This window comes from Heterodontus francisci, chromosome 29 (assembly GCF_036365525.1).
Source record: "Heterodontus francisci isolate sHetFra1 chromosome 29, sHetFra1.hap1, whole genome shotgun sequence".
NCBI lineage: Eukaryota > Metazoa > Chordata > Chondrichthyes > Heterodontiformes > Heterodontidae > Heterodontus > Heterodontus francisci.
The window spans coordinates 40845962-40870569 of NC_090399.1; the positions used below are offsets into that span (position 1 = coordinate 40845962).

At 45.5% G+C, this 24608-nt stretch overlaps 2 protein-coding genes across 2 annotated transcripts; both read left to right on the forward strand.

Annotated features, from left to right (window-relative positions):
* The first annotated feature begins 204 nt into the window (after positions 1-204).
* On the forward strand, positions 205-8516 carry LOC137345788 (probable G-protein coupled receptor 139). Its single transcript, XM_068009043.1, has 2 exons — positions 205-280; positions 7606-8516. The coding sequence occupies exons 1-2, from the start codon at positions 205-207 to the stop codon at positions 8514-8516; spliced, it is 987 nt and encodes a 328-aa protein (XP_067865144.1).
* Positions 8517-23268: 14752 nt separating this feature from the next.
* On the forward strand, positions 23269-24171 carry LOC137346017 (probable G-protein coupled receptor 139; the record flags this gene model as incomplete). The annotated part of the gene is made up of 1 exon (XM_068009316.1): positions 23269-24171. A coding segment is annotated over one exon (903 nt), but the record flags the coding sequence as incomplete, so codon positions are not given.
* Positions 24172-24608: the final 437 nt, after the last annotated feature.

A 24608-nucleotide genomic window follows, 5' to 3' on the forward strand; every position in this document is an offset into this window, starting at 1 on the left:
AATCAATATCTTCGATCACAACAGGGACTGAACTCGATGTCGTAATCTGTTCAATTTTTAAAAACAAGTTACAATGTTGCAACCTCACTATCCCCGGGGAGATCCCACAGGGTATAAATTACAAGCTCTGGCAATGTGTCACCTCAGAGTTTATTACAGAGAGATTGACTGCAGCACGAAGGGACACATCACTTCACACAGAAAATGCATCGAACAATTGACAGTATTGACAGTATCAAGAAACTATATTACCCCTTCCTTGCTGTCATTGGTGTTCCTGGTAAGTGACTATAACCATTGAAGTTGTGTAAATCTGTGTGTGAGCTGGTATCTGGTTTTACTCTGTGACTGATAATGTTAAATGCTGATCTAGTGGTCACCATTATACAGACACCCGATCAGTGATATCATTTCCTTATGGCAAATATCCTGAATTATCTCTGCAGTTTTATTCCATTGTCTCAGCTGATAATAAACCTCTGTTTGTAACTGACAGGCTCTCTGAATTATCAAGTTATTGTATTTAGTGGAATATCGTGTAATGCTGAATTAGACCTCAGTGAAGGCAATTCTCTGAGTGAAGGTATTAGTGGGAGCATCAGTCAGTGTAAAATCAAAATGAGTGTGGGTCACTAACCGGAGTGGAACACCTGATCCCAGTGACCATGTATTACTGGGAGTATCGGTCACTGTGGAATTGTACTGAGCACAATTGTACAATTCAGTTCGAATTTGAAGTCATTGTTTCAGGTATCTGATCTCTCCATTCCATGAAGCTGCCTCTGTGTTTTAACATTTTAATCGATTGCAAAGTGTTTTTTCGCTGATTTTTGGTAATAAGTATATAAAGTGGAATGTATTGATATTGCTGTCTCCTATTGAACTGCTACAACAGAAACAGATGTTAACTACTTAATAACAGTTAAACAGCAGGACAGCACTGTTAATCCTCTTTATAATGATGTTTCTTACTCTGAGTATAGTTACTGTAAACACTTTAGTTATTTTAGTGATGATTAATCCCCTTCACCCAGCATGGTCCTGAGAATCTGTGGGTCATGAGTGTTGAATTTTATTATCTGTCTATTACACAGGATGAATATTGGGCTATGTTTATTGAATCATCCACTTCTGTAACTGTATATGGTTTGACGGATCAGTTCTTATCTATGATCCAGAGACTTGACACATCTAACCTGTACCAATCTCTGCCCTTAGCTCAGTGAGGCTTGTCCCTGTGAGGAGAGACACTTATAATTGAAGAACAGACATATCGCGTTTTCATAATACAGAGATCAGACCAAGGGCAGTAAATAATAACATTAGTAAACTGTTAATGATGAAATAAATAGTACACTTCTCTCAGTTCTGGTATCATTTTGGTTAAAATATTTGCACCTTCTCCAGTGCATCAATATCCTTTTTGTAATCTGGAGACCAGAACTGTACACAGTGCGCTAAGTGTTGTATAACCAAGGTTCGATATTAGTTTCATATCAGCTCTTTGATTTTTCAATTCCATTCCTCTAGAAATGAACTCCAGTGGTTTGTTTGTATTTTTTGGCCCTGTTAACCTGTGTTGCTACTTTAAATGATTTGTGAATCTGTCCCCCTGAACCCCTTTTCCGCTTGAACCGATTCAGATGCTTATTTTCCAAGGTATATCAGGGGATCTTATTCTTCCAACCAAAATTCAGCAGCTCACACTTAGCTGGACAGAAATTCATTTTCCATTTAAATGTTCACTGTGCAAGTTTATTTCTTATTAATCATGTCTTCAGGTATTTTGTTGCATTCTCCCTCTGTATTAAATGTCCTCTCAACTCAGATTTGTTTGCAAATCTTCAAATTGTGCTTTTGCTTCCTGAGTTCGTATTGATTATATAAATAAGGAATGACCATGTACCCAACGTTGACCCTTGTGGAACACCACTTCCCACCTTCCAACACTACTCTGTGTTTTCTGTTTCTGTAGCCAGCTCGCTCTCCATTCTGATGAAGGGTCACTGACCTGAAAGGTTAACTCTGCTTCTTTCTCCACAAATGCTGCCACACCTGCTGAGAATTTCCAGCATTTCTTGTTTTTATTTCAGATTTCCAGTATCTGCAGTATTTTGCTTTTATATCGCTGTCCATTCTGCTGCTTATCCGAAACTCCACTTGCTCTGAGATTAGTCATGAGTCTGCTGTGTGGTCCCTTATCGAAGACCTTGAGAAAATCAATGTATATTACATCATCTGTATTAGTCTTATCCACTCTTTCTGATATTACTCAAAGAATTCAATAAGGTTGGTCAAGTATGACCTTCCTTTTGGAATCTATGCTGACGACTCTTCATGATATTATGTGTTTCTAGATTTTTTAAAATTCCATCTTGGAATCAGGATCCTATTTTCCTTCCTGTTACTGACGTTATGTTAAATGGTCTCTAGTTCCTTGGAATCATTCTATCTTCTGCTTTAATACAAGAATCACATTAGCTGTGCATCAGTTCTCTGGCACTATTCAATATTCTGATGATTATTAATTAACAGTTAATCGTGCCTCTGCTATCTCTAGCTTTCTTCTGTTGTATGTGTGGATGCAACCCTTGTGAACCAGAGAGTTCTCTTTCTCTCTCTCTCCGATTACATCATGAAATATCTACCTGCCTTCTACCTTAAATGTCTTGAAGTTTTTTATTGAATTTATGCAATACAATTTGACAGTTTAGTTCCTCCCCTCAGAGATCTCACTCCCTTCTTCAGGCTCTGAATCCTCATCCACTGGGTCATTCTGGCCCCGACTGTCCCACGACACACGAGACTTCCTTACTTCTGAGCTCGGAGCTGTGCTGCAGAATTCCATTTACATTTCTGTCCATGTCAGTCTGCTCCTCTCTGCTCCAAATCCAGTAAATCCGAGCTCTCCTTAAACTCACAGTGGATGGGATCTTGCCTGACAGACACCATGAGGTCGTTTCTCGGCCAGTTTCCCTCCACCATCTCCTGCTGGAACATTCCGCGGGCCCCATTCGGAATTGAGTCATTTTGTTTCATTCACTCGCCCGTCCCATTGGAATTCCTCTCTTCCCCACCGGCTCTGGTCTGGGAATGAAAACCCTCACAGGTTCCTGATCCTGATCCCTGTGCAGGGACCCTGTTGTAAATTATAGGTGTGTGGACCTCGGGTGTAAACATTGGGATATTCTACACTCTAATGTTGTCACTATGGGAGCTGTATGAGTCCTAGCTATGCTGCCTTTGTGTAGGATACATGGACCATTCTTTGTTTCAATCCTACTCAGCTCCCCTCCTTCACATATTTTTCTGATAATTTGATGACTGTGCTGGTGTCATTTCCTTCTTTTGCCTTGAATGGGAAAATTATATCAACTTTGCTCTAATTTCCACTTCTCCCTCGTCTTCACATGGTCCGTCTCTGATACTTCAATTCCCTGACTTCTCTACCTCCATTTCAGGGGATTGGCTGTCCACCAATATCTACTATAATCCCACCGACTCCCAAAGCTACCTTGATTATACTTCCTCCCACCCGGCTTCCTGGAAAGACTCTGTTCCATTCTCCCAGTTTCTCCACCTCCGTTCCATCTGTTCTGATGATGCTACCTTCCACACCAGTGCTTCTGAAATGTCTTCATTATTCCTCAGCCGAGGATTCCCCTCCACTGTGGTTAACAGGGTCCTCGACCGTGTCCATCCTATTTCCCATGTCACTGCCTTCACCCCTTCCCTCCCTGCCAGAACCACGATACAGTTCCCCTTGTCCTCACCTTCCAACCCACCAGCTTTCACATTCAACACATCACCCTCCAACATTTCTGCCACATCCAGCTAAGTCCAACATCAAAAATATATTCGGCTCCCCTCCCTTCCCCTCACTCATTGTGACACCCTGATCCATGCCTCAATCACCCCCAACATCAGCTTCTCTTCCCCAGGCACCTTCCCGTGCAAGCACAGGAGATGTAACACCTGCCCTTTTACCTCCTCCGTTCCCACTGTCCAAGATCCCAAACACTCCTTCCAGGTGAAACAGTGATTTACTTGGACTTCTTACAATCTATTAACAGTATTCGCTGCTCACGATGGAATCTCCTGGACATTGGGAGAGGAGCAAACACAGATTGAGTAAAAGCTTTTTCCCAGGGTGGAAGAGTCAGTTACTCGGGGACATCGGTTTAAGTTGCGAGGGGCAAAGTTGAGAGGGAATGTGCGAGGCAAGTTTTTTACACAGAGGGTGGTGAGTGCCTGGAACTTGCTGCCAGGGGAGGTGGTGGAAGCAGATATGATAGCGACGTTTAAGAGACATCTTGACAAATATATGAATAGGAAGGGAATAGAGGGATATGGGCCCCGGAAGTGCAGAAGGTGTTAATTTCGGCAGGCATCAAGATCGACGCAGGCTTGGAGGGCCAAATGGCCTGTTCCTGTGCTGTACTGTTCTTTGTTCTTTGTTCTTTGCTGAACTCCTCCATCAGTCTGCAAGTGTGACCCTGAGCTTCTGGTCACTTGTCATTTTAATTCTACATCCCACTTCCACTCTGACCTCTCTATCTCCAACCTCCTACACTCTTCCACTGAAGTTCAATGTGGAACAGCACTGGATGTTTTGATAAGGCATTTTATTTATTTATTTCAATCTTTTGGGGGTTGTGGTCATCACTGGCTATGCCAGCATTTATTGCCCATCCTAATTGTTCTTGAGAATGTGGTGGTGAGCTGCCTTCTTGAACCGCTGCAGGGGTAGGATACATGGTACACCTACAGTGCTGTTAGGAAGGGAGTTCCAGGATTTTGACTCAGTAACAGTGAGGGAGCGGCGATATTGTTCCATGTCAGGATGGTGTGTGACTTGGAGGGGAAATTGTGGGTGCTGGTGTTCCCATGTGTCTGCTGCCCTTGTCCTTCTAGGTGGTAGATGTCATGGGTTTGAAAGGTGCTGTCTAAGGAGACTTGGTGTGTTGCCTCCCAGACCTAACACTGAGATTAAAAACTTCAGATTATAACATTTGCTCACACTTTCTGGGACAGCCTCTGGTGGTAATTGAGGATGGCTACACCAGAGTCACTGGGAGTGGAGGGGGTGTGGGCTGGTACTTGGGGTGGGGATTCCCTATTGGTACAGAGCTGGCAGGCTGGTCCACACCTCTGGGGTCTACCCACCATTCTCCATCACTTTTCCAGGCCACCGTAGCCTTCTCCTCTTTGCCAGATTTTCCATGCTCCCCTCTCCCTCTGTTATTCTGCTGTAACCATTTACACCTCCTCTGGACCCATCCTCTGTTTCTTTAATTGTCCCATTCACCTTGCACCATCATCCCTTTTATCATTAAATCACTCCTGCCCTCCTCCCGATCACAGACCTTCCCTTTTGTTCTTCCCTCCCCTGATACCCCACTTTTCACTGACTACATGAACATTAGAACATTGCAGCGCAGTGCAGGCCCTTCGGCCCTCGATGTTGCGCCGACCTGTGAAACCATCATACCTACACTATTCCATTTTCATCCATATGTCTATCCAATGACCACTTAAATGCCCTTAAAGTTGGCGAGTCTACTACTGTTGCAGGCAGGGCGTTCCACGCCCCTACTACTCTCTGAGTAAAGAAACTACCTCTAACATCTGTCCTATATCTATCACCCCTCAACTTAAAGCTATGTCCCCTCGTGTTTGCCATCACCATCCGAGGAAAAAGACTCTCACTATCCACCCTATCTAACCCTCTGATTATCTCATATGTCTCTATTAAGTCACCTCTCCTCCTCCTTCTCTCCAACGAAAACAACCTCAGGTCCCTCAGCCTTTCCTCGTAAGACCTTCCCTGCATCCCAGGCAACATCCTAGTAAATCTCCTCTGCACTCTTTCCAAAGCTTCCACATCCTTCCTATAATGCGGTGACCAGAACTGCACGCAATACTCCAGGTGCGGCCTCACCAGAGTTTTGTACAACTGCAGCATGACCTCGTGGCTCCGAAACTCGATCCCCCTACTAATAAAAGCTAACACAGCATATGCCTTCTTAACAGCCCTATTAACCTGGGTAGCAACTTTCAGGGATTTATGTACCTGGACACCAAGATCTCTCTGCTCATCTACACTACCAAGAATCTTCCCATTAGCCCAGTACTCTGCATTCCTGTTACTCCTTCCAAAGTGAATCACCTCACACTTTTCTGCATTAAACTCCATTTGCCATCTCTCAGCCCAGCTCTGCAGCCTATCTATGTCCCTCTGTACCCTACAACATCCTACGGCACTATCCACAACTCTACAGACCTTCGTGTCATCCGCAAATTTACTAACCCACCCTTCTACACCCTCATCCAGGTCATTTATAAAAATGACAAACAGCAGTGGCCCCAAAACAGATCCTTGCGGTACACCACTAGTAACTAAACTCCAGGATGAACATTTGCCATCAACCACCACCCTCTGTCTTCTTTCAGCTAGCCAATTTCTGATCCAAAGCTCTAAATCACCTTCAACCCCATACTTCCATATTTTCTGCAATAGCCTACCGTGGGGAACCTTATCAATCGCCTAAAATTGCTTTAAAACTGTTAATCTCCAATATCTTCCAGTTCTGATGAAAGCCTATCAGCCTGAAACATTAACTCTGTTTCTCTCTCCACAGATGCTGCCTGACCTGCTGAGTGTTTTCAACATTCTCCTATTTTTATCAGATTTACAGCAGTTTCAGTATTTTGTTTTGACTCCAATGTTTATTCCTGGATATTAACAGGGGTGAGTGACATAGGTGGGGAGCGGAGTTTCAGAGTTTTAATTCCACAGACTGCTCTTTTATCCTTGACAGGTTCCCCACCCTGAAGTCAGCCTGATTGACAGGCTTGGCTTCCAGTCGGGCAGGGCGGACTCTGGAGCAGGCCTCAGGACCAGGGCGGTCTAAATGCTGACCCCGGTGTTTTGGGAGAGATGCCTGATATCGGGGGGTGTCCAATCATCATCTCCAGAGGAGGAGAGAGTGGTAACATCTCTGATCACTGGTCTGTTGATCTCCAACCCAGGGGAGGGGTCTCCTAACCTGCAGTGTGGTCCGAGTCTGGGGAAGTGGAGCAGGAGGTTAGGGGGAGGGTGAGTGGCTGATCCTCAACCCCGGGGGTGGGTCTCCTGTCCTGCAGCATGGTCCGAGTCTCGTTAAGGGGAGGGGACCAGGGAAGTTTCTGATCCAAAACACGAGAGGGGGACCTGATTGTTACAGGTTCCAACCTGGGAGGGTGGTCCATTCCCAGGAGGGGGTTGATATTTTTAATTTTTAACCTCTGACCTGCCCCCAACCCCCCTATTGAGTCATCGAGTTATACAGCACAGAAACAGGCCCTTCAGTCCTCCATGTCCACGCTGGCCATCAAGCCTATCTATTCTAATCCCATTTTCCAGCACTTGGTCCTTAACCTTGTGTGCTATGGCATTGCAAGTGCTCATCTAAATACTTCTTAAATGCTGTCAGGGTTCCTGCCTCTACCACCCCTTCAGGCAGTGTATTTTTGGTGCTAAAATCCTGCCCTTACTGTCTGGGTCAGACACGGAGAATGTTTAATCAGTAATTTCCAGTCTCTTTTCCCTTCTCTCTCTTACAGTTAATTTACTGGCGATTGTGATCCTGTCCCGGGGAAAGTGCGGCCTCTCCACCTGCACCACTCGCTACCTGGTGGCCATGGCAACGGCGGATCTACTGGTCATTATCATTGAGGTCATATTGTGGCAGATTCGTTCTTATTATTTCCCAGTGTCCTTTCTGGACATCACCCCTGTGTGTTGTGTACAGGCTGTCCTGCTCCAAGCAGCCGGAGATTGTTCTGTCTGGTTCACCGTCACTTTCACCTTTGATCGATTTGTAGCCATTTGTTGCCAGAAGCTGAAAACAAAATATTGCACCGAGAAAACTGCGGCTGTGATTCTCGCAACAACCTGCATTCTGCTCTGTTCAAAAAACATCCCCTTCTACTTTGTATATGAACCTGGAGAGATAATCGACAATGTACCATGGGGCTGTTATACAAAGCCAAGCTGTTATACTGATCCCGGATGGGTGGGATTTGACTGGTTTAAGACAGTTTTAACTCCATTGCTCCCATTCGCTTTCATTCTGTTGCTGAACGCTCTGACAGTCAGACACATTTTAGTGGCCAGTCGAGTCCGTAAGGGCCTGAGGGGTCAGAGCAAGGGGGATAATCGCAGTGACCCAGAGATGGAGAGTCGAAGGAAGTCTGTGATTTTACTCTTCAGCATATCCGACAACTTCATACTTCTGTGGTTGGTATATGTTATAGAATTCTTATATTATAACATTACAGGCGCAGATCCCAGGGTTTACACAGATTCTGAATATATATTTCAACAAGTCGGATATATGCTGCTGACTTTAAGTTGCTGCACAAACACGCTTATTTATGTTGTGACTCAGTCCAAGTTCAGAGAGCAGTTCAAGATCGCGGTGAAATATCCAGTTACATCAATTATTCAATTAATAAATAAACAAAACAACTGAGAGCAGCCCAGAGGCGGGTCCCAGTGTTTCCAGTCCATTCTCCTCTCTCCAGGTGTTCTGTTCCAACCAGAATTCTGAGCACGCTCAGTCTCAGTGTTGTCTCCATTTTACTTCTCCGGTTTCTTCTGATTTCTATATTAGGACAAAACAGACAAAGCAACACTGCTCTGTGAGAGGCTTTTCCTCCACAGGCCTGGCTTTCGTTATTTACATATATTTGCAGTTCGTTCTGCGTTATCGAGTGCCTCTGGTTAAAACCTCTCCAGCCAGAGCCTCATGCAGCTCGAGGTTGGTGAGTAAGGAGGCATCCACGGCACCCTAGGTCGTCGTATCCGACTGCTTCTCCTCACCGCCCTGTCCTCCGGGTCATCATCATCGTCCCACACCTTGGGAGGAAGACTCGCATCCACCAGGATCATTATCATGCCCTGGTTTCTCTCTGCCTTTGTTTTCCCCTCTTCAGGATTAAACAACTTGCACTGGTTGATGTGATACCGTTTTGTGTGTTTCGGGAATCTCACTGCATATCCCATGGGGCTTGTCTTATCTACGATGTTATAAAGCCCATGTACAGTGGTTCGAATGCCCTTACATGGGCATAGTTCCTGACCATTACCTGGTCTCCCACCTTCCACTCGTGGGTTCTTTGAGGTCTGGCAGCAACCGATTTTTCTGGTGCTAGTTCACCAGGTTACTGACTGCCTGCCAGTGAATCTGTTTTAAAGTGTCAAACAGATTCTGGACAAACCTGTCCTGGTTTACCTCCCTTACCTGAGCTTCTGTGAGGACCGGCGCCAACACGTGGGTTGGGGTGTGCATAATCCTCCCGGTCATGAGCTCATGTGGAGAGTACCCTGTGCTTCTGGAGGGGCTGGTCCAGACACCCAATAAGACTAAAGTCAAGACCTGGTCCCATCTCTGTGGGAATGGGCTTATCTCCTTCCCAAGTTTTTCTTTCAGTGTCAGGTTCATGCGCTCCACAATTCACGATGACTGGGGGTCGTGAGCCACATGTCACTTCCCTTGTATTCCCTAATGTTTTAAGGTGACCTGCATCACCTGCCCAGTGAAATGGCTCCATGACCTGTGGCAGTCCCCATCGGGAGAACGCTTCCCTCACACGGATCCTAGTTGTCGCTTGTGCCGTGGCTGCTCGGCATGGGAAGGCCTGCACCCACTTTGAAAATACGTCCACCAGGAATAAGCAGTACCTGTTACCTGCTTTAGTGGTGTGTAGCTGTCCGATGAAATTTTTTTAAAATTCATTCATGGGATGTGGGCGACGCTGGCCAGGCCAGCATTTATTGCCCATCCCTAATTGCCCTTGAGAAGGTGGTGGTGAGCTGCCTTCTTGAACCGCTGCAGTCCATGTGGAGTAGGTATACCCACAATGCTGTTAGGAAGGGAGTTCCAGGATTTTGACCCATCGACAGTGAATGAACGGCGATATAGTTCCAAGTCAGGATGGTGTGTGACTTGGAGGGGAACTTGCAGGTGGTGGTGTTCCCATGTATTTGCTGCCCTTATCCTTCTAGTTGGTAGAGGTTGCTGGTTTGGAAGATGCTGTCTAACGAGCCTCGGTGCATTGCTGCAGTGCATCTTGTAAATGGTGCACACTGCTGCCACTGTGCGTCGGTGGTGGTGGTTGGAGTGAGATCGACCTGCAGGAATGACCATGGTCCCTCTACCCTTCTGGTGTGTCCTATGGAGGCTTTTCTGCGCTGGTGATCGGGGTTGTTAGCTGCCCACACCAAACAATTCGCACAGAATTCTTTGACTTCCACCCTGAGATGGGGCCACCGCCCCACCTCCTGTACCCTTTACCAGGTAGTTTCCAGCCCTGGGTGTCCTGCTCCTGGGCCCCCGTGGGTCAACTGGAGGAACGCCTCCTGGTGCTGTGCTGGAACTATCCAATGATCCCATTTGAAAAGCATCCCCTCCTCAACTGTGATGTCCGCTGTTTCGAACGGACCCTGTACCAGTTCGCCCTTTTCCCTTTTTACAAGGACGGCCTTAAATACTTGATCCTGCGCTTGGACTTGTGTTAAGCCCGGGGCCAAAGCTACCCTCTGTGTGCCTCCCTTGTCCCGGATTGCTGCTACTGGACCTGCTCTGTACGGATCCCAGAATACTCCTTCCCAGGCCCCCTGTTTGGCCAGCTCGTCTGCCTTTTGGTTGCCCTCACACTTGGGCACTGTCTTTGAATGGGCTTTAACCTTGTGTATGTAGTAATCCCCTGGGTGCCCGTGACTTCCAAAATTCTCCCCAGCAATAGTGCTGTTGCTAGGGGCTTTCCATCTGCGGACTTGAAACCGCGCCTGGTCCAAATGGCCAAGTACTCCGTGCATGAATTGCAGGTGAACATGGAATCTGAACAGATGGTATAGGGGGTGGGGAATTCATCGCGGTGGGTAACCTCATACGCCACCGCCGATAGTTCGGTGTGCTGAGTCCTCAGGGTGCTGGGGAGTTTAATGGCCTTCGCTATCTTAGCTGTGGGGTCATAAGTTTTTTTATGTTTTAGTTTTAGAGATACAGCACTGAAACAGGCCCTTCGGCCCACCGAGTCTGTGCCGACCATCAACCACCCATTTATACTAATCCTACACTAATCCCATATTCCTACCACATCCCCACCTGTCCCTATATTTCCCTACCACCTACCTATACTAGGGGCAATTTATTATGGCCAATTAACCTGTCAACCTGCAAGTCTTTGGCATGTGGGAGGAAACCGGAGCACCCGGAGGAAACCCACGCAGACACAGGGAGAACTTGCAAACTCCACACAGGCAGTACCCAGAATCGAACCCGGGTCGCTGGAGGTGTGAGGCTGCGGTGCTAACCACTGCATCCAGTGAGATGCTCCCCGTTCACATCCCCGAACTGGACCCATCTACGTAGATGTCCCAGCCTGTCGGGTTTATCTCGGCCCGGAATCCCACAGCTACGTCCCACACCCCTTCCACAGTACACACATCGGCAGTCCCTGGGTAGATTAAATTCATAGCCATCTTTGGGTCTGTCAACCCCTGCACTCTCAGATTCATTTGCAAGAGGAATAAAGTCCAGCGATACGGGCACTGCTCACTGTTCCATCCTTCATCCTCCCGTCTAACAACATCTGAGTGGAAGTGTGGTGAGTTAGTAAAGTTATCAGGGATGATCCTGTAAAGAACTGGGAGTGCTTTACGGCCCAGTGCATGGCTAGGTGATGCCTCTCGCTTCATGTGCCGGTCGGACTTCCCTGTCCGGAGCTCTATCATCAGGCTCCTTACTCTCCGTGTCCCAGTCTACCCTGTTTGCCCCCGGTTACAATAAACAGGCCACACCTCTGGCTCCAGACAAGTCTTGAGTCAGTTTTTGGATCCTTTCCTTACAGAATCCGTGATCTGCTTCCTCATAGCCTCTACTCCTGGCTACTTTATAAACTACCTTTATATCCCTTAGCTGACCCTCCACGCTGTCAGCTCTTGCTATTAGCCTCGCATTTTCTTCCTGTAGGGTCTGATTGTTTACCTTGGCCTCTGTAACCTGACACTGTAGGTATTCAACCATGTTGCGGGAGGTCTGTTCTTACACACGTCTTTCCTGCCTTTCCTCGTGCAGTTCCTCCAATAGTCTACTCCCGACTTTCTCCCTCACGTCTGACCTATCCACAGACTCTTTAAATTAATTCCCTCGCTTTTCAACCCGCTCCCTGAGCAGTTGAATTGCTTCTGCAGACACAGGAGCCAAATCGCTTTCTCCTTTGACTTCCTGTGATCCCTACTACCTGTACACTCTGCAGCCCTATCCTGGGGACTCACGGAGCGCAGCATCTCCAGCACCCATGGCTGAGACACATTAATCTTATTGAACACATAGGGGGAAATCCTATCCTCCATTCTGAGTCTCTTGCCCTTAAAACTGTCCATCATCTGACACAAAACCCATCGTCCTGCTGTGGTCGCCAATATCTGAAAGTGGTTTTCTCAGGCGTACCAAAAACACATCTCTTACTACAAGTTCTGGACGATCAGGATTATATGGACAAATAAAATTCAGAAGCATGTTTTTCAGGCTCAACCGTATTGTGTTTAATAAGATTAACAATAACACTCGTAAACAGTAAAAAACAATACAACTCTGGCTTGTCCAACAAACCCTACTGTGCTAAATTCCCACAGCCTAATAAAAGAAATCTCCCGTGAAATAAACTAACACAGGACCCCCAGCACTAAACCCCTCTAAGATTTTGCTGGGACTTACAATCACCCCCTCACACAGCTAAGTGATCTTGTGGATGTGTAGGTGCAGACAATATGCTCACCCCGATTGCCCGTGGTCTTGCTTGCAGTTTCTTCCTGTACGTCTCTCTCCTGGTTCTGTACCACTGACACAGTATCCAAGTTCCAGTTTGAGTTGAGGTCTGTTGATGAGGGATGTAGAGCAGCGCTCAGCTTCTGGTGGTGTTCCATTGAATCGAGCCGAGCCCCACTCGTGAGACTCGCTGTAGATTGATGCCGAGGAAAAGAGAGAAGAGCCAGCACCGACTCCATATATATCCAAAACCCATCACCGTTTCTCCAGCCAATACTGATCGATGTATTGACTCAGGTGATCTGTCTGGAGCCCCCATCCCCCCGTATTAGCCAGAACAATGGAAGCATACAAGCAATATCACTTAACTATTTGGGATTGTCTAGTTCATCCTGGTCCTTTTGTAAAATTAACTGCTCAACAGTTAAGCCATCAAGACAGCCAATATGCAAGTCTGAAGGTTGGGTCAGTGAGAATTCACTTCAATACACATTCTGAGCATCATGGGATAGAACTCACAAAGAAAGGGTGCAGAAATATCAGGAGACAGCCCTTTCTTGGGGTAGAGCACACAGGACAGCTGCAGGGACAAAATCAGGAAAACACACAGGATAGCTGGAGAAACAACATCAGGAGAACACACAAGACAGCTGGAGGGGCAATATCTACAAGGCTGTTTAGACAGCACCTTCCAAATCTGCGGCCTCTACCAACTAGAAGGACCAGGTCAGAAAATGCATGGGAACACCACCACCTGCAAGTTCCCTTCCAAGTCACACACCATCCTGACTTGGAACTATGTCGCCGTTCCTTCATTGTTGCTGGGTCAAAATCTTGGAACTCCCTTCCTAACAGCACTGTGGGTGTACATACCTCACATAGACTGCAGCGGTTCAAGAAGGCAGCTCACCACTACCTTCTCAAGGGTAATTAGGGATGGGCAATAAATGCTGGCCTGGCCAGCGATGCCCACATCCCATGAATAAATATAAAAAAAAGATTTATCACCTTGGGTTTGCAAGAAACAGGTCGTATGAATTTATTGTATAACGGTAATAGTTGTTAGCTATTAGCATTGATAGTGTTATTAGTGATAGTGTTACTGTATTGGTGTCTGAGTAATAAACTTGTTTTTGCACAAGACACTTGAGCCTGAATCCTGAGGAATCATTTAATTGTGTTTTAAAGGATATCCTGATTCTATGTTACAGGTTCAAGGGGCTGAATAGCCTCCTTCTGTTCCTTTGTTTACTCTGATTGGTCAGACATGGTGTGGGGCAGTGAATTTCTCTCTCTGGTTAACCCTGTCCTTGTCCTGTGTCTCCTCCCCACTCTCCCCTCCCCAGGAACAGCTGAAGACTCTTGCCAGTAAGATGGTGAAGGACTCCCCAGAGTTTCACTGCCTGCACTCCCAGTTCTCTGTGCTTTACAATGAAAGCCTGCAGCTCAAGGGCCAGATGGACAATGCCCACAATCTGCTCTTCACCACCCGAACCACAGTCGAGTGAAGGACATCACTGAAACAACATGAGATCTAGAGATGGGACTGATGGTGTTTGAAAGAACAACCTCATTGCTGGGAGAATACAGCTTCAAATTTTCATTAGTTAATTAATGTGATCAGAATTGTCCAGTCTTTGGAGTTTTCCAATTCAATCTCAGAAATAAATATATTCTATCACAACATGGATTGAACTCGATGTTGTAATCTGTTTTTTCAATTTAAAAAAACAATTTGAGTGATGTTGTAACCTCAATATCCCCGGGGAGATCCCACAGGGTATAAATTACAGGCTCTGGCAATGTGTCACCTCAGAGTTTAATACAGAGAGATTGTCTGCAGCACAAAGGGACTCATCACTTCACAGAGAAAATGGATCGACCAATTGACAGTATCTTGAAAATATATTACCCCTTCCTTGCTGCCATTGGTGTTCCTGGTAAGTGACTATAACCATTGAAGTTGTGTAAATCTGTGTGTGAGCTGGTCTCTGGTTTTATTCTGTGACTGATAATGTTAAATGCTGATCTAGTGGTTATCGTTAGACAGACACCCAATCAGTGATATTTTTTCCTTCCGTCAAATATCCTGAATTATCTCTGCAGTTTTATTCCATTGTCTCAGCTGATAATAAACCTCTGTTTGTAACTGACAGGCTCTCTGAATTATCAGGTTATTGCATTTAGTGGAATATCGTGTAATGCTGAATTAGACCTCAGTGAAGGCAATTCTCTGAGTGAAGGTATTAGTGGGAGCATCAGTCAGTGTAAAATCAAACTGAGTGTGGGTCACTAACTGGAGTGGAACACCTGATCCCAGTGACCATGTATTACTGGAAGTATCTATCACTGTGGAATTGTACTGAGTGTGGGTCACTAACTGGAGTGGAACACCCCTTCCTGTGACCATGTATTACTGAGAGTGTCTGTCACTGTGGAATTGTACTGAGTACAGTTGTACAACCTGGCTCTATTTTGAAATCTTTGTTTCAGGTATCTGATCTCTGCATTCCATGTGTACAATGTGTACAATCTTTAAGTGATAAGGCTGTAATCCACAAAGGTCAATGGATTATGGTCAGTGCAAATCAGTGGAATACATTTTTTTGGTGGCGATTCAGTTTTTTTGAAAAGTATCCTATTGATTTTTCGATGCCCAATTCATCAATTTGTAATAGGACTGCACCGACCCCCCAGGGAACTAGCATCGATCGCTACCTTGAAGGGCTTCATAAAATTTGGAGCAGTCAACACTGGTTCAATAGTCAAAATTGCCTTTAGCTTTTCAAAAGCTGCCTGGCATTCACCTGACCACACTACCTTGGTTTTCTTTTTCTGTTGCAAATCGGTTAGTGAAGCAGCTAAAGTATTGAAATTTTGTGCAAACTTTCTGTAGAAACCACACATCCCTAAAAACCTCATGATTTCATGATTGTCTTCGAGATAGGGAACTCCACTAAGATTTGTACTTTTACCGTTCTTTGCAACACTTGTCCTTGCCCCACTATATGCCTGAAGTAGGTCACACTTCCTTTTGCAAATTCACTTTGTGCCAGATTTACCACTAAATCAGCTGCTTGTACTTTTTGAACAGAGTTTCTAGCCGTTTTAAGTGTTCCTTCCAAGTGTTACTGCATATTAGCACATCATCAAGATACACTACACAGTTGGAAACATTGGCTACCACTTGATTCATTCGTCACTGAAAGATTGCTGGCGCATTTTTCTTTCGTCCAAATGGCATCATTCGACGCTACTAAAGAAGGTCTGGTGTGACAAAATGTAACATTTCTTTTGCTCGGGCTGTTAAAGGAACTTGCCAGTATCCCTTTATCAAATCTATCTTTGTAAGAAACATGGCACTTCCCACTCTATCAATTCAGTCTTCCAAGCGAGGAATTGGGTAGGAGTCTGCCTTCGTTACTGCATTGAAATTTTTGCAGTCTATGCAAAGTTGGGTTGACCCATCAGGTTATGGAACTAATACTATTGGTAATCTCCATCTGTTTTAGCTAGGTTGAATTATGTTGTTTTCCAGCATGTATTGGATTTCTGCTTTTTCTTGGGCCTGTTTGTCTGGACTTAAGCAATAAGGATGCTGTTTTATCGGAACGGATTCCCCTACATCCACATATGTGTAGCTAAGATTGTACATCCTGGCTTATCTCTACAGACTCTTTCAAATGTTGTGAGTAGCCTTGTTAGGTCTTCTCATTCTGCATTTAATTATGAAAGCATAGCATAAAAGTAAGTCTAGCGTTTATCCCAATCATGGGGCTATTCATGACAGTATGCCCTAATCATTGTTTTGAGAGTTTGATGGTACCTTTCCAAAGTTCCCTGTATCTGTGGGTGATATGCTGAAGAGTTTAACTGTTTAAGAACCAAATTAACCATGACTTCTTGAAATATGTTAGACCTAAAAATTAGAAGCTTGATCCAATTGAACTTCAAGTGGTAATCCATATCTCATAAAGAACTGGGTTAACTTCTCTAATACTACTTTAGCAGTAATTGCCCTCAAAGGAATGGCCTCTGAAAATCGAGTAGCCATTTCCATGATAGTGAGTATATTCCGACCAAAATTCAGCACCTCACACTTAGCTATACTGGAATTAATTTTCTATTTAAATGTTTATTGTGCAAGTTTATTAATAATTATTAATAATTTCTTCAGGTATTTTGTTGCATTCTTCCTCTGTATTAACTGTACTCTCAACTCGGATTTGTCTGCAAATCTTGAAATTGTGCTTTTGCTTCCCGAGTCCATATTGTTTATGTAAATGGTGAATGACAATGTTCCCAGCGCGTGATCCTTGTGGAACATCACTTCCCACCTTCTCCCAATCTGAGGAAATACCTTTAACCCCTACTTCCTGTTTTCTGTTAATTCCAATCAAGCTAAGTGTGAGGTGTTGAATTTTGGTCAGAAGAATAAGTTTTGCTCATATACCTTGGAAAATAAAGATCTGAATGGGGTTGAGGGGAAAAGGGGTTCAGGGGGACAGATTCATAAATCATTTAAAGTAGCAACAGAGGGCCAGCTGATATTAAACTAATAAGAACCTTGGTGGAAAAAAATACTTGGCGTATTGCGTAAGGTTCTGGTCTCCATATTACAGAAAGTATATTCTCTTTCTGAACCAGCTTGTCCCCAAACTCCACTTGCTCTGAGATTGGTCATGAGTCTGCTGTGTGGTCCCTTATTGAAGACCTTTAGAAAATCAATGTATATTACATCATCTGTCTTAGTCTTGTTCACTCTTTCTGATATTATTCAAAAAATGTAATGAGTTTGGTCAAGTATGACCTTCCTTTTGGAATATGTGCTGACTACTCTTTATTATATTATCTGTTTCGAGATGCTTTTTCTGTTCCATCTCTGAATAAGGATTCCATTATCTTTCCTATTACTGACATTATGATAACTGGTCTGTAATTCTTTGGACTTGTTCTATGTTCTGATGTTTATTAAAGAACAGATAATCATGCCTCTGCTATCTCTACCTTTCATTTTTAGTATTTGTGAATACAATCCATCTGAACCAGAGAGTTTGCTCTCTCTCTGATTACTTTATCAAATATCTCCCCACTTTCGACCTTAAATGCCCTAAAGTTTTTCATTGAATTTTTTCACTATTATTTGACAGTTTAGTTCCTCCCCTCAGAGATCTCACTCCCTTCTTCAGGATCTGAATCCTCATCCACTGGGTCATTCTGGCCCTGACTGTCCCACAACACACGAGACTTCCTTTCTTCTGAGCTCGGAGCTGTGCTGCAGAATTCCATTTACATTTCTGTCCATGTCAGTCTGTCCCTCTTTGCTCCAAAGTCTTGTAAACCCGCGCTCTCTTAAACTCACAGTGGATGGGATATTGTCTGACAGACACCATGAGGCCGTTTCCCGGACAGTTTCCCTCCACCATCTCCTGCTGGGACATTCCGAGGCCCCATTTGGAATTGATTCATTTTGTTTCATTCACTCACCATTCGCGCTGGAACTCCTGCCTTCCTCACCGGCTCTGGTCTGGGAATGAAAACCCTCACAGGTTCCTGATCTTGATCCCTGTGCAGGGACCCTGTTATAAAGTATAGGTGTGTGGACCTTGGAAGTAAACATTGGGATATTCCACACTCTAATGTTGTCGCTATGGGAGCTGTATGGGTCTAGCTATGCTGCCTTTCTGTAGGATACATGGACCATTCTTTGTTCCAATCCTACTCAGCTCCCCTCCTTCACATATTTTACTGATACTTTGATGACTGTGCTGGTGTCATTTCCTTCTTTTGCCTTGAAAATTACATCAACTTTGCTTCTAATTTTCACCCCTCTCTCGTCGTCACATGGTCCGTCTCTGACACTTCCCTTCCCTTCCTCGACTTCTCTACCTTCATTTCAGGGGATTGGCTGTCCACCAATATCTACTATAATCCCACCGACTCCCACAGCTACCTTGATTATACTTCCTCCCACCCGGCTTCCTGGAAAGACTCTGTTCCATTCTCTCAGTTTCTCCACCTCTGTTCCATCTGTTCTGACGATGCTACCTTCCACACCAGTGCTTCTGAAATGTCTTCATTATTCCCCAGTGCAGGATTCCCCTCCACTGTGGTTAACAGGGTCCTCGACCGTGTCCATCCCATTTTCCACGTTACTGCCTTCACCCCTTCCCTCCCTGCAAGAACCATGATAAGGTTCCCCTTGTCCTCACCTTCCACCCCACCAGCCTCCACATTCAACACATCATCCTCCAACATTTCTGCCACATCCAACTAAGTCCAACACCAAACATATATTCTGCTCCCCTCCCTTCCCCCCACTCATTGTGACACCCTGATCCACTCCTCAATCACCCCCAACATCAGCTCCTCTTCCCCAGGCACCTTCCCGTGCAAGCACAAGATGTAACACCTGCCCTTTCACCTCCTCCCTTCCCACTGTCCAAGGCCCCAAACACTCCTTCCAGGTGAAACAGTGATTTACTTGGACTTCTTTCAATTTATTAACAGTATTCACTGCTCATGATGGAATCTCCTGGACATTGGGAGAGGAGCAAACACAGATTGAGTGATTGCTTTGCTGAACTCCTCCATTCAGTCTGCAAGTGTGACCCTGAGCTTCTGGTCACTTGTCATTTTAATTCTACATCCCACTCTCACTCTGAACTCTCTGTCTCCGACCTCCTACGCTGTTCCTCTGAAGTTCAATGAGGAACAGCACCAGATTTTCTAATTAGTTATTTTATTGCCTGTCCGACTTAACACTGAAATTAAAAACTTTGGATTATAACCATTGCTCCCACTTTCTGGGACGGCCTGTGCTGGTAATGGAGGATGGTTACACCAGAGTCACTGGGAGTGGAGGGGGTGTGGGCTGGTGCTTGGGGTGAGGATCCCCTATTGGTACACAGCTGGCAGGCTGGTCCACACCCCTGGGGTCTACCCACCATTCTCCATCACTTTTCCAGGCCATTGGAGCCTTCTCCTCTTTGCCAAATTTTCCATGCTCCCCTCTGCCTCTGTTATTCTGCTGTAACCATTTACACCTCCTCTGGACCCATCCTCTGTTTCATTAATTGTCCCATTCACCTTGCACCATCATCCCTTTTATCATTGAATCACTCCTGCCCTCCACCCCATCACAGACCTTCCCTTTTGTTCTTTCCTCCTGCTCTCCCCCACTTTTCACTGAGTACATGATTGTTTAAAACTGTTAATCTCTAATATCTTCCAGTTCGGATGACTAATAACTGGCATGTGCGGGCTGTCTTACGAGGAAAGATTGGACAGGCTAGGCTGGTATCTGCCAGAGTAAGAGGCGACTTGATTGAAACATATAAGATCCTGAGGGGTCTTGACAGGTTGGATGTGGAAAGTATGATTCCTCATGTGGGAGAATCTAGAACTAGGGGGTCACTGTTTAAAAATAATAGGTCACTCATTTAAGACAGAAATAAGGAGGACATTTTTCTCTGAGGGTTGTGAATCTTTAGAATTCTCTTCCTCAAAAGGCAGTGGAAGCACCCTTTGAATATTTTTAAGGCAGAGGTAGATAGATTCTTGACAAGCAAGGGGGTGGAAGGTTATCGGGGTAGGTGGAAAAGAGGATTAATCAGTTCAGCCATGAACTTATTGAATGGCGGAGCAGACTCGAGGGGCTGAGGAGTCTACGCCTGCTCCTAATTTGTATGTTCGTATGTTCATATGTTCATAACCCTGGGGAGGGGTCTCCTATCCTGGAGATTGGTCCCAGGTGGGGATGAGGAGGGATTTTTTTTATTCATTCGTGGGACTTGGCTGTTGCTGTCTTGGCCAGCATTTATTGCCCATCCCTAACTGCCCTTGAGAAGATAGTGGTGAACTGCCTTCTTGAACCGCTGCAGTCTATGTCGGGTAATTCCAAGTCAGGATGATGTGTGGCTTGGAGCGGAACTTGCAGATGGTGGTGTTCCCATGTATCTGCTGCCCTTGAACGTCTAAGTGGTAGAGTTCATAGGCTTGGAAGATGCTGTCAAAGGAGCCTTCATGAATTGCTGCAGTGCATCTTGTAGATGATACACATTTCTGCCACTGTGCATCCGAGGTGAAGAGAATGAATGTTGAAGGTAGTGGATGGGGTGCCTTTCACTCAGGCTGCATTGTCTTAGATGATGTCGAGTTTCCTCAGTGTTGTTGGAGCTGCACCCATCCAGGCAAGTGGAGAGTATTCCATCACAATCCTGACTTGTATCTTGTAGATAGTGGACAGACTTTGGGGAGTCAGGAGGTGAGTTACTCGTCGCAGGATTCCTAGCCTTTAACCTGCTCTTGTGGCCATGGTATTTATATGGCTACTCCAGTCCACTTTCTGGTCAATGTAACCCCCAGGATGGTGATAATGGGGGATTCAGCAATTGTAATGCCAATGAACATCAAGGGGAGGTGGTTAGATTCTCTCTTGTTGGAGATGGTCATTGCCTGGCACGTGTGTGGCACAAATGTTGCTTGTCCCTTATCATCCCAAGCCTGGATATTGTCCAGGTCTTGCTGCCTCAGGACATGAGCTGTTTCAGTATCTGAGGAGTCGCGAATGGGACTGAAAATTGTATAATCATTAACAAATGTCCCCACTTCTGACCTTACAATGGGGGGGAAGGTGATTGAGGAAGCAGATGAAGATGCTTGTGCCTAGGACACTACCCTGAGGAACTCCTGCAGTGATGTCCTGGGACTGAGATGACAGACTTGCAACAACCACAACCTTCTTCCTTTGCGCTAGGTATGACTCCAACCAGCGGAGAGTTTTCCCCCGATTCCCATTGGCTCCAGTTTTGCTCAGGCTCCTTGATGCCATTCTCGATCAAATCCTGCCTTGATGTCAACGACAGTCACTCTCACCTCACCGCTTGACTCACCTCCTTTATCCAGGTTTGAACCAAGCCTGTAATGAGGTAAGGAGCTGATTGCTCCTGGCAGAACCAAAACTAAGGAGAATATTGCTGAGTAATGCTGCTGATAGCACTGTTGATGACACCTTCCCTCACTTTGATGAAGATTGGGACGACACTGATAGGGCGGTATTTGGCCGGGCTGGACTTGTCCTGCTTTTTGTATACAGGACATACTTGGGCAATTTTCCACACTGCTGGCTAGATGCCAGTATTGTAGCTGTACAGGAACAGCTTGGCTAAGGCGTGGTAAGTTTGTTTAGAGATACAGCACTGAAACAGGCCCTTCGGCCCACCGAGTCTGTGCAGACCATCAACCACCCATTTATACTAATCCTACACTAATTCCATATTCCTACCACATCCCCACCTGTCCCTATATTTTCCCTACCACCTACCTATACTAGGGGCAATCTCTAATGGCCAATTTACCTATCAACCTGCAAGTCTTTGGCATGTGGGAGGAAACCGGAGCACCCGGAGAAAACCCACGCAAACACAGGGAGAACTTGCAAACTCCACACAGGCAGTATCCAGAATTGAACCCTGGTCGCTGGAGCTGTGAGGCTGCGGTGCTAACCACTGCGCCACTGTGTTCTGGAGCAGAGGTATTCAGTACTATTACCGAAATGTTGTCATGGCCCATAGCCCTTGCAGTATCCAGTCCTTTCAGCCATTTCTTGATATCACATGAAGTGAATCGAATTCGCTAAAGGCTGGCATCTGTGATGCTGGGGACTTCAGGAGGAGGCTGAGATAGATAATCTACTTGGCATTTCTGGCTGAGGATGGCTGCAAATGCCTTATCTTTTGCACTGATGTGCTGGGCTCCCCCATCATTGAGGATGAGGTTGTTTGTGGAGTCTCATCCTCCTGTTAGTTGTGTAATTGTCCACCACCATTTACAACTGGTTGTTGCAGGACTGCAGAGCTTAGATCTGAACCGATGGTTATGGGATCACTTAGCTGTGTCTATCGCATGCTGCTTATGTAGTTTGGCACGCAAGTAGTCCAGGCTTGTAGCTTCACCAGGTTGACACTTCATTCTGAGGTATTCGATGGGGTCCTATCATGGGGAAGATGGGTGCGGTCCCAGGGTGGAGAGGATGATTCCTAGGGAACAGTCTTATCCTGAAGGGAGGGGACTGTTCCCATTGCCAATCCCGGGTGCCTTTGTATGTGATATGGGGTATAACGGGGTAACGAGGCCGGACAGAGATAAACCTGTAAAACAGATTAAATCAGAGACTTCCAGCCTCATTCAAATATTTAAATTACCAACCCGCCTCCTGGGAGCGATTGTCTGTCCGTCCCCTTTCCCGAATTCGTTACACCTGGAAATGGGCAGGTCAGAGGTCAGTTGGTGTCGGGGTTGAAATTTCTAAATTTTAACCTCTGACCAGCCCCCAACCCCCCCCGTTTTTGGTGCTAAAATCCTGCCCTCACTGTCTGGGTCAGACATGGAGAATGTTTGATCAGTAATTTCCAGTCTCTTTTCCCTTCTCTCTCTTACAGTTAATTTACTGGCGATTGTGATCCTGTCCCGGGGAAAGTGCGTCCTCTCCACCTGCACCACTCGTTACCTGGTGGCAATGGCAACGGCAGATCTACTGGTCATTATCACTGAGGTCATATTGTGGCAGATCCGTTATTATTATTTCCAGAGATCTTTCCTGAATATCACCCCTGTGTGCAGTGTTATTGGTTTCCTTAGTTTTGCAGCCGTAGACTGCTCTGTCTGGTTCACCGTCACTTTCACCTTTGATCGATTTGTGGCCATTTGTTGCCAGAAGCTGAAAACAAAATATTGCACCGAGAAAACTGCATTTGTGGTTCTAGCAACAACCTGCATTCTGCTCTGTTCAAAAAACATCCCCATGTACTTTGTATACAAACCTGGAGAGATAATCGACAATGTCCCATGGGGCTGTTATTTTAAGCCAAGCTTTTATACAGAGCCTGGATGGGTGGGATTTGACTGGTTTGGTAAGGTTTTAATCCCATTGCTCCCATTCGCTTTAATTCTGTTGCTCAACGCTCTGACAGTCAGACACATTTTAGTGGCCAGTCGAGTCCGTAAGGGACTGAGGGGTCAGAGCAAGGGAGAGAATCACAGTGACCCAGAGATGGAGAGCAGAAGGAAGTCTGTTATTTTACTCTTCACCATATCTGGCAACTTCATACTTCTGTGGTTGGTGTATGTTATAGAATTCTTCTATTATAACATTACAGGAAAAGGTCACAGAGATTACACTGATTCTGAATATATATTTCATAAAGTAGGATGGATGCTGTTAAATTTAAGTTGCTGCACAAACACATTTATTTATGTGGTGACTCAGTCCAAGTTCAGAGAGCAGATCAAGATCGCGGTGAAATATCCAGTTACATCAATTATTCAATTAATGAATAAACAAAACAACTGAGAGCAGCCCAGAGGCAGGTCCCAGTGTTTCCAGTCCATGAATGGAATATTTATCCCCAGTGGGAAAGAGGTGACCGTCTTCTCGATGACCCAAAATATACTGGCCGGGGGCGGTTGTCACACACACCAAAGAATAGCGGGTTGTTGGCAAGAGGTGATCTTTGAAGGAGCAGACAGAAAGGGGCAGGAGGAGAAACAGCAGCCACAGTCTCTCCTGCACCTCCACTCCTCACACCTGCTCAGATCACAAAACATGTTCTTACAAAAGCAAAATGCTGCAGATGCTGGAAATCTTCTCACGACAGCTGATTATTATTACTTGTTTTATTTTTGGAAATTCTTTATTGAGTCTGTCTCCCTTCCATTCCCACAACCTAATCACTGCCGTCTCTCTCTCGTTCTCTCTCTCGACCCCAACGAGTCTGTTGGTGGGGATTT

What these genes read in the sequence shown, in the direction of transcription:
- LOC137345788 (XM_068009043.1), top strand. Translation starts at nt 205, where the DNA reads ATGCATCGAACAATTGACAGTATTGACAGTATCAAGAAACTATATTAC. An exon ending in TGCTGTCATTGGTGTTCCTG is followed by an intron (nt 281 to 7,605) that starts GTAAGTGACTAT and finishes TCTCTCTTACAG; the next exon opens with TTAATTTACTGGCGATTGTG.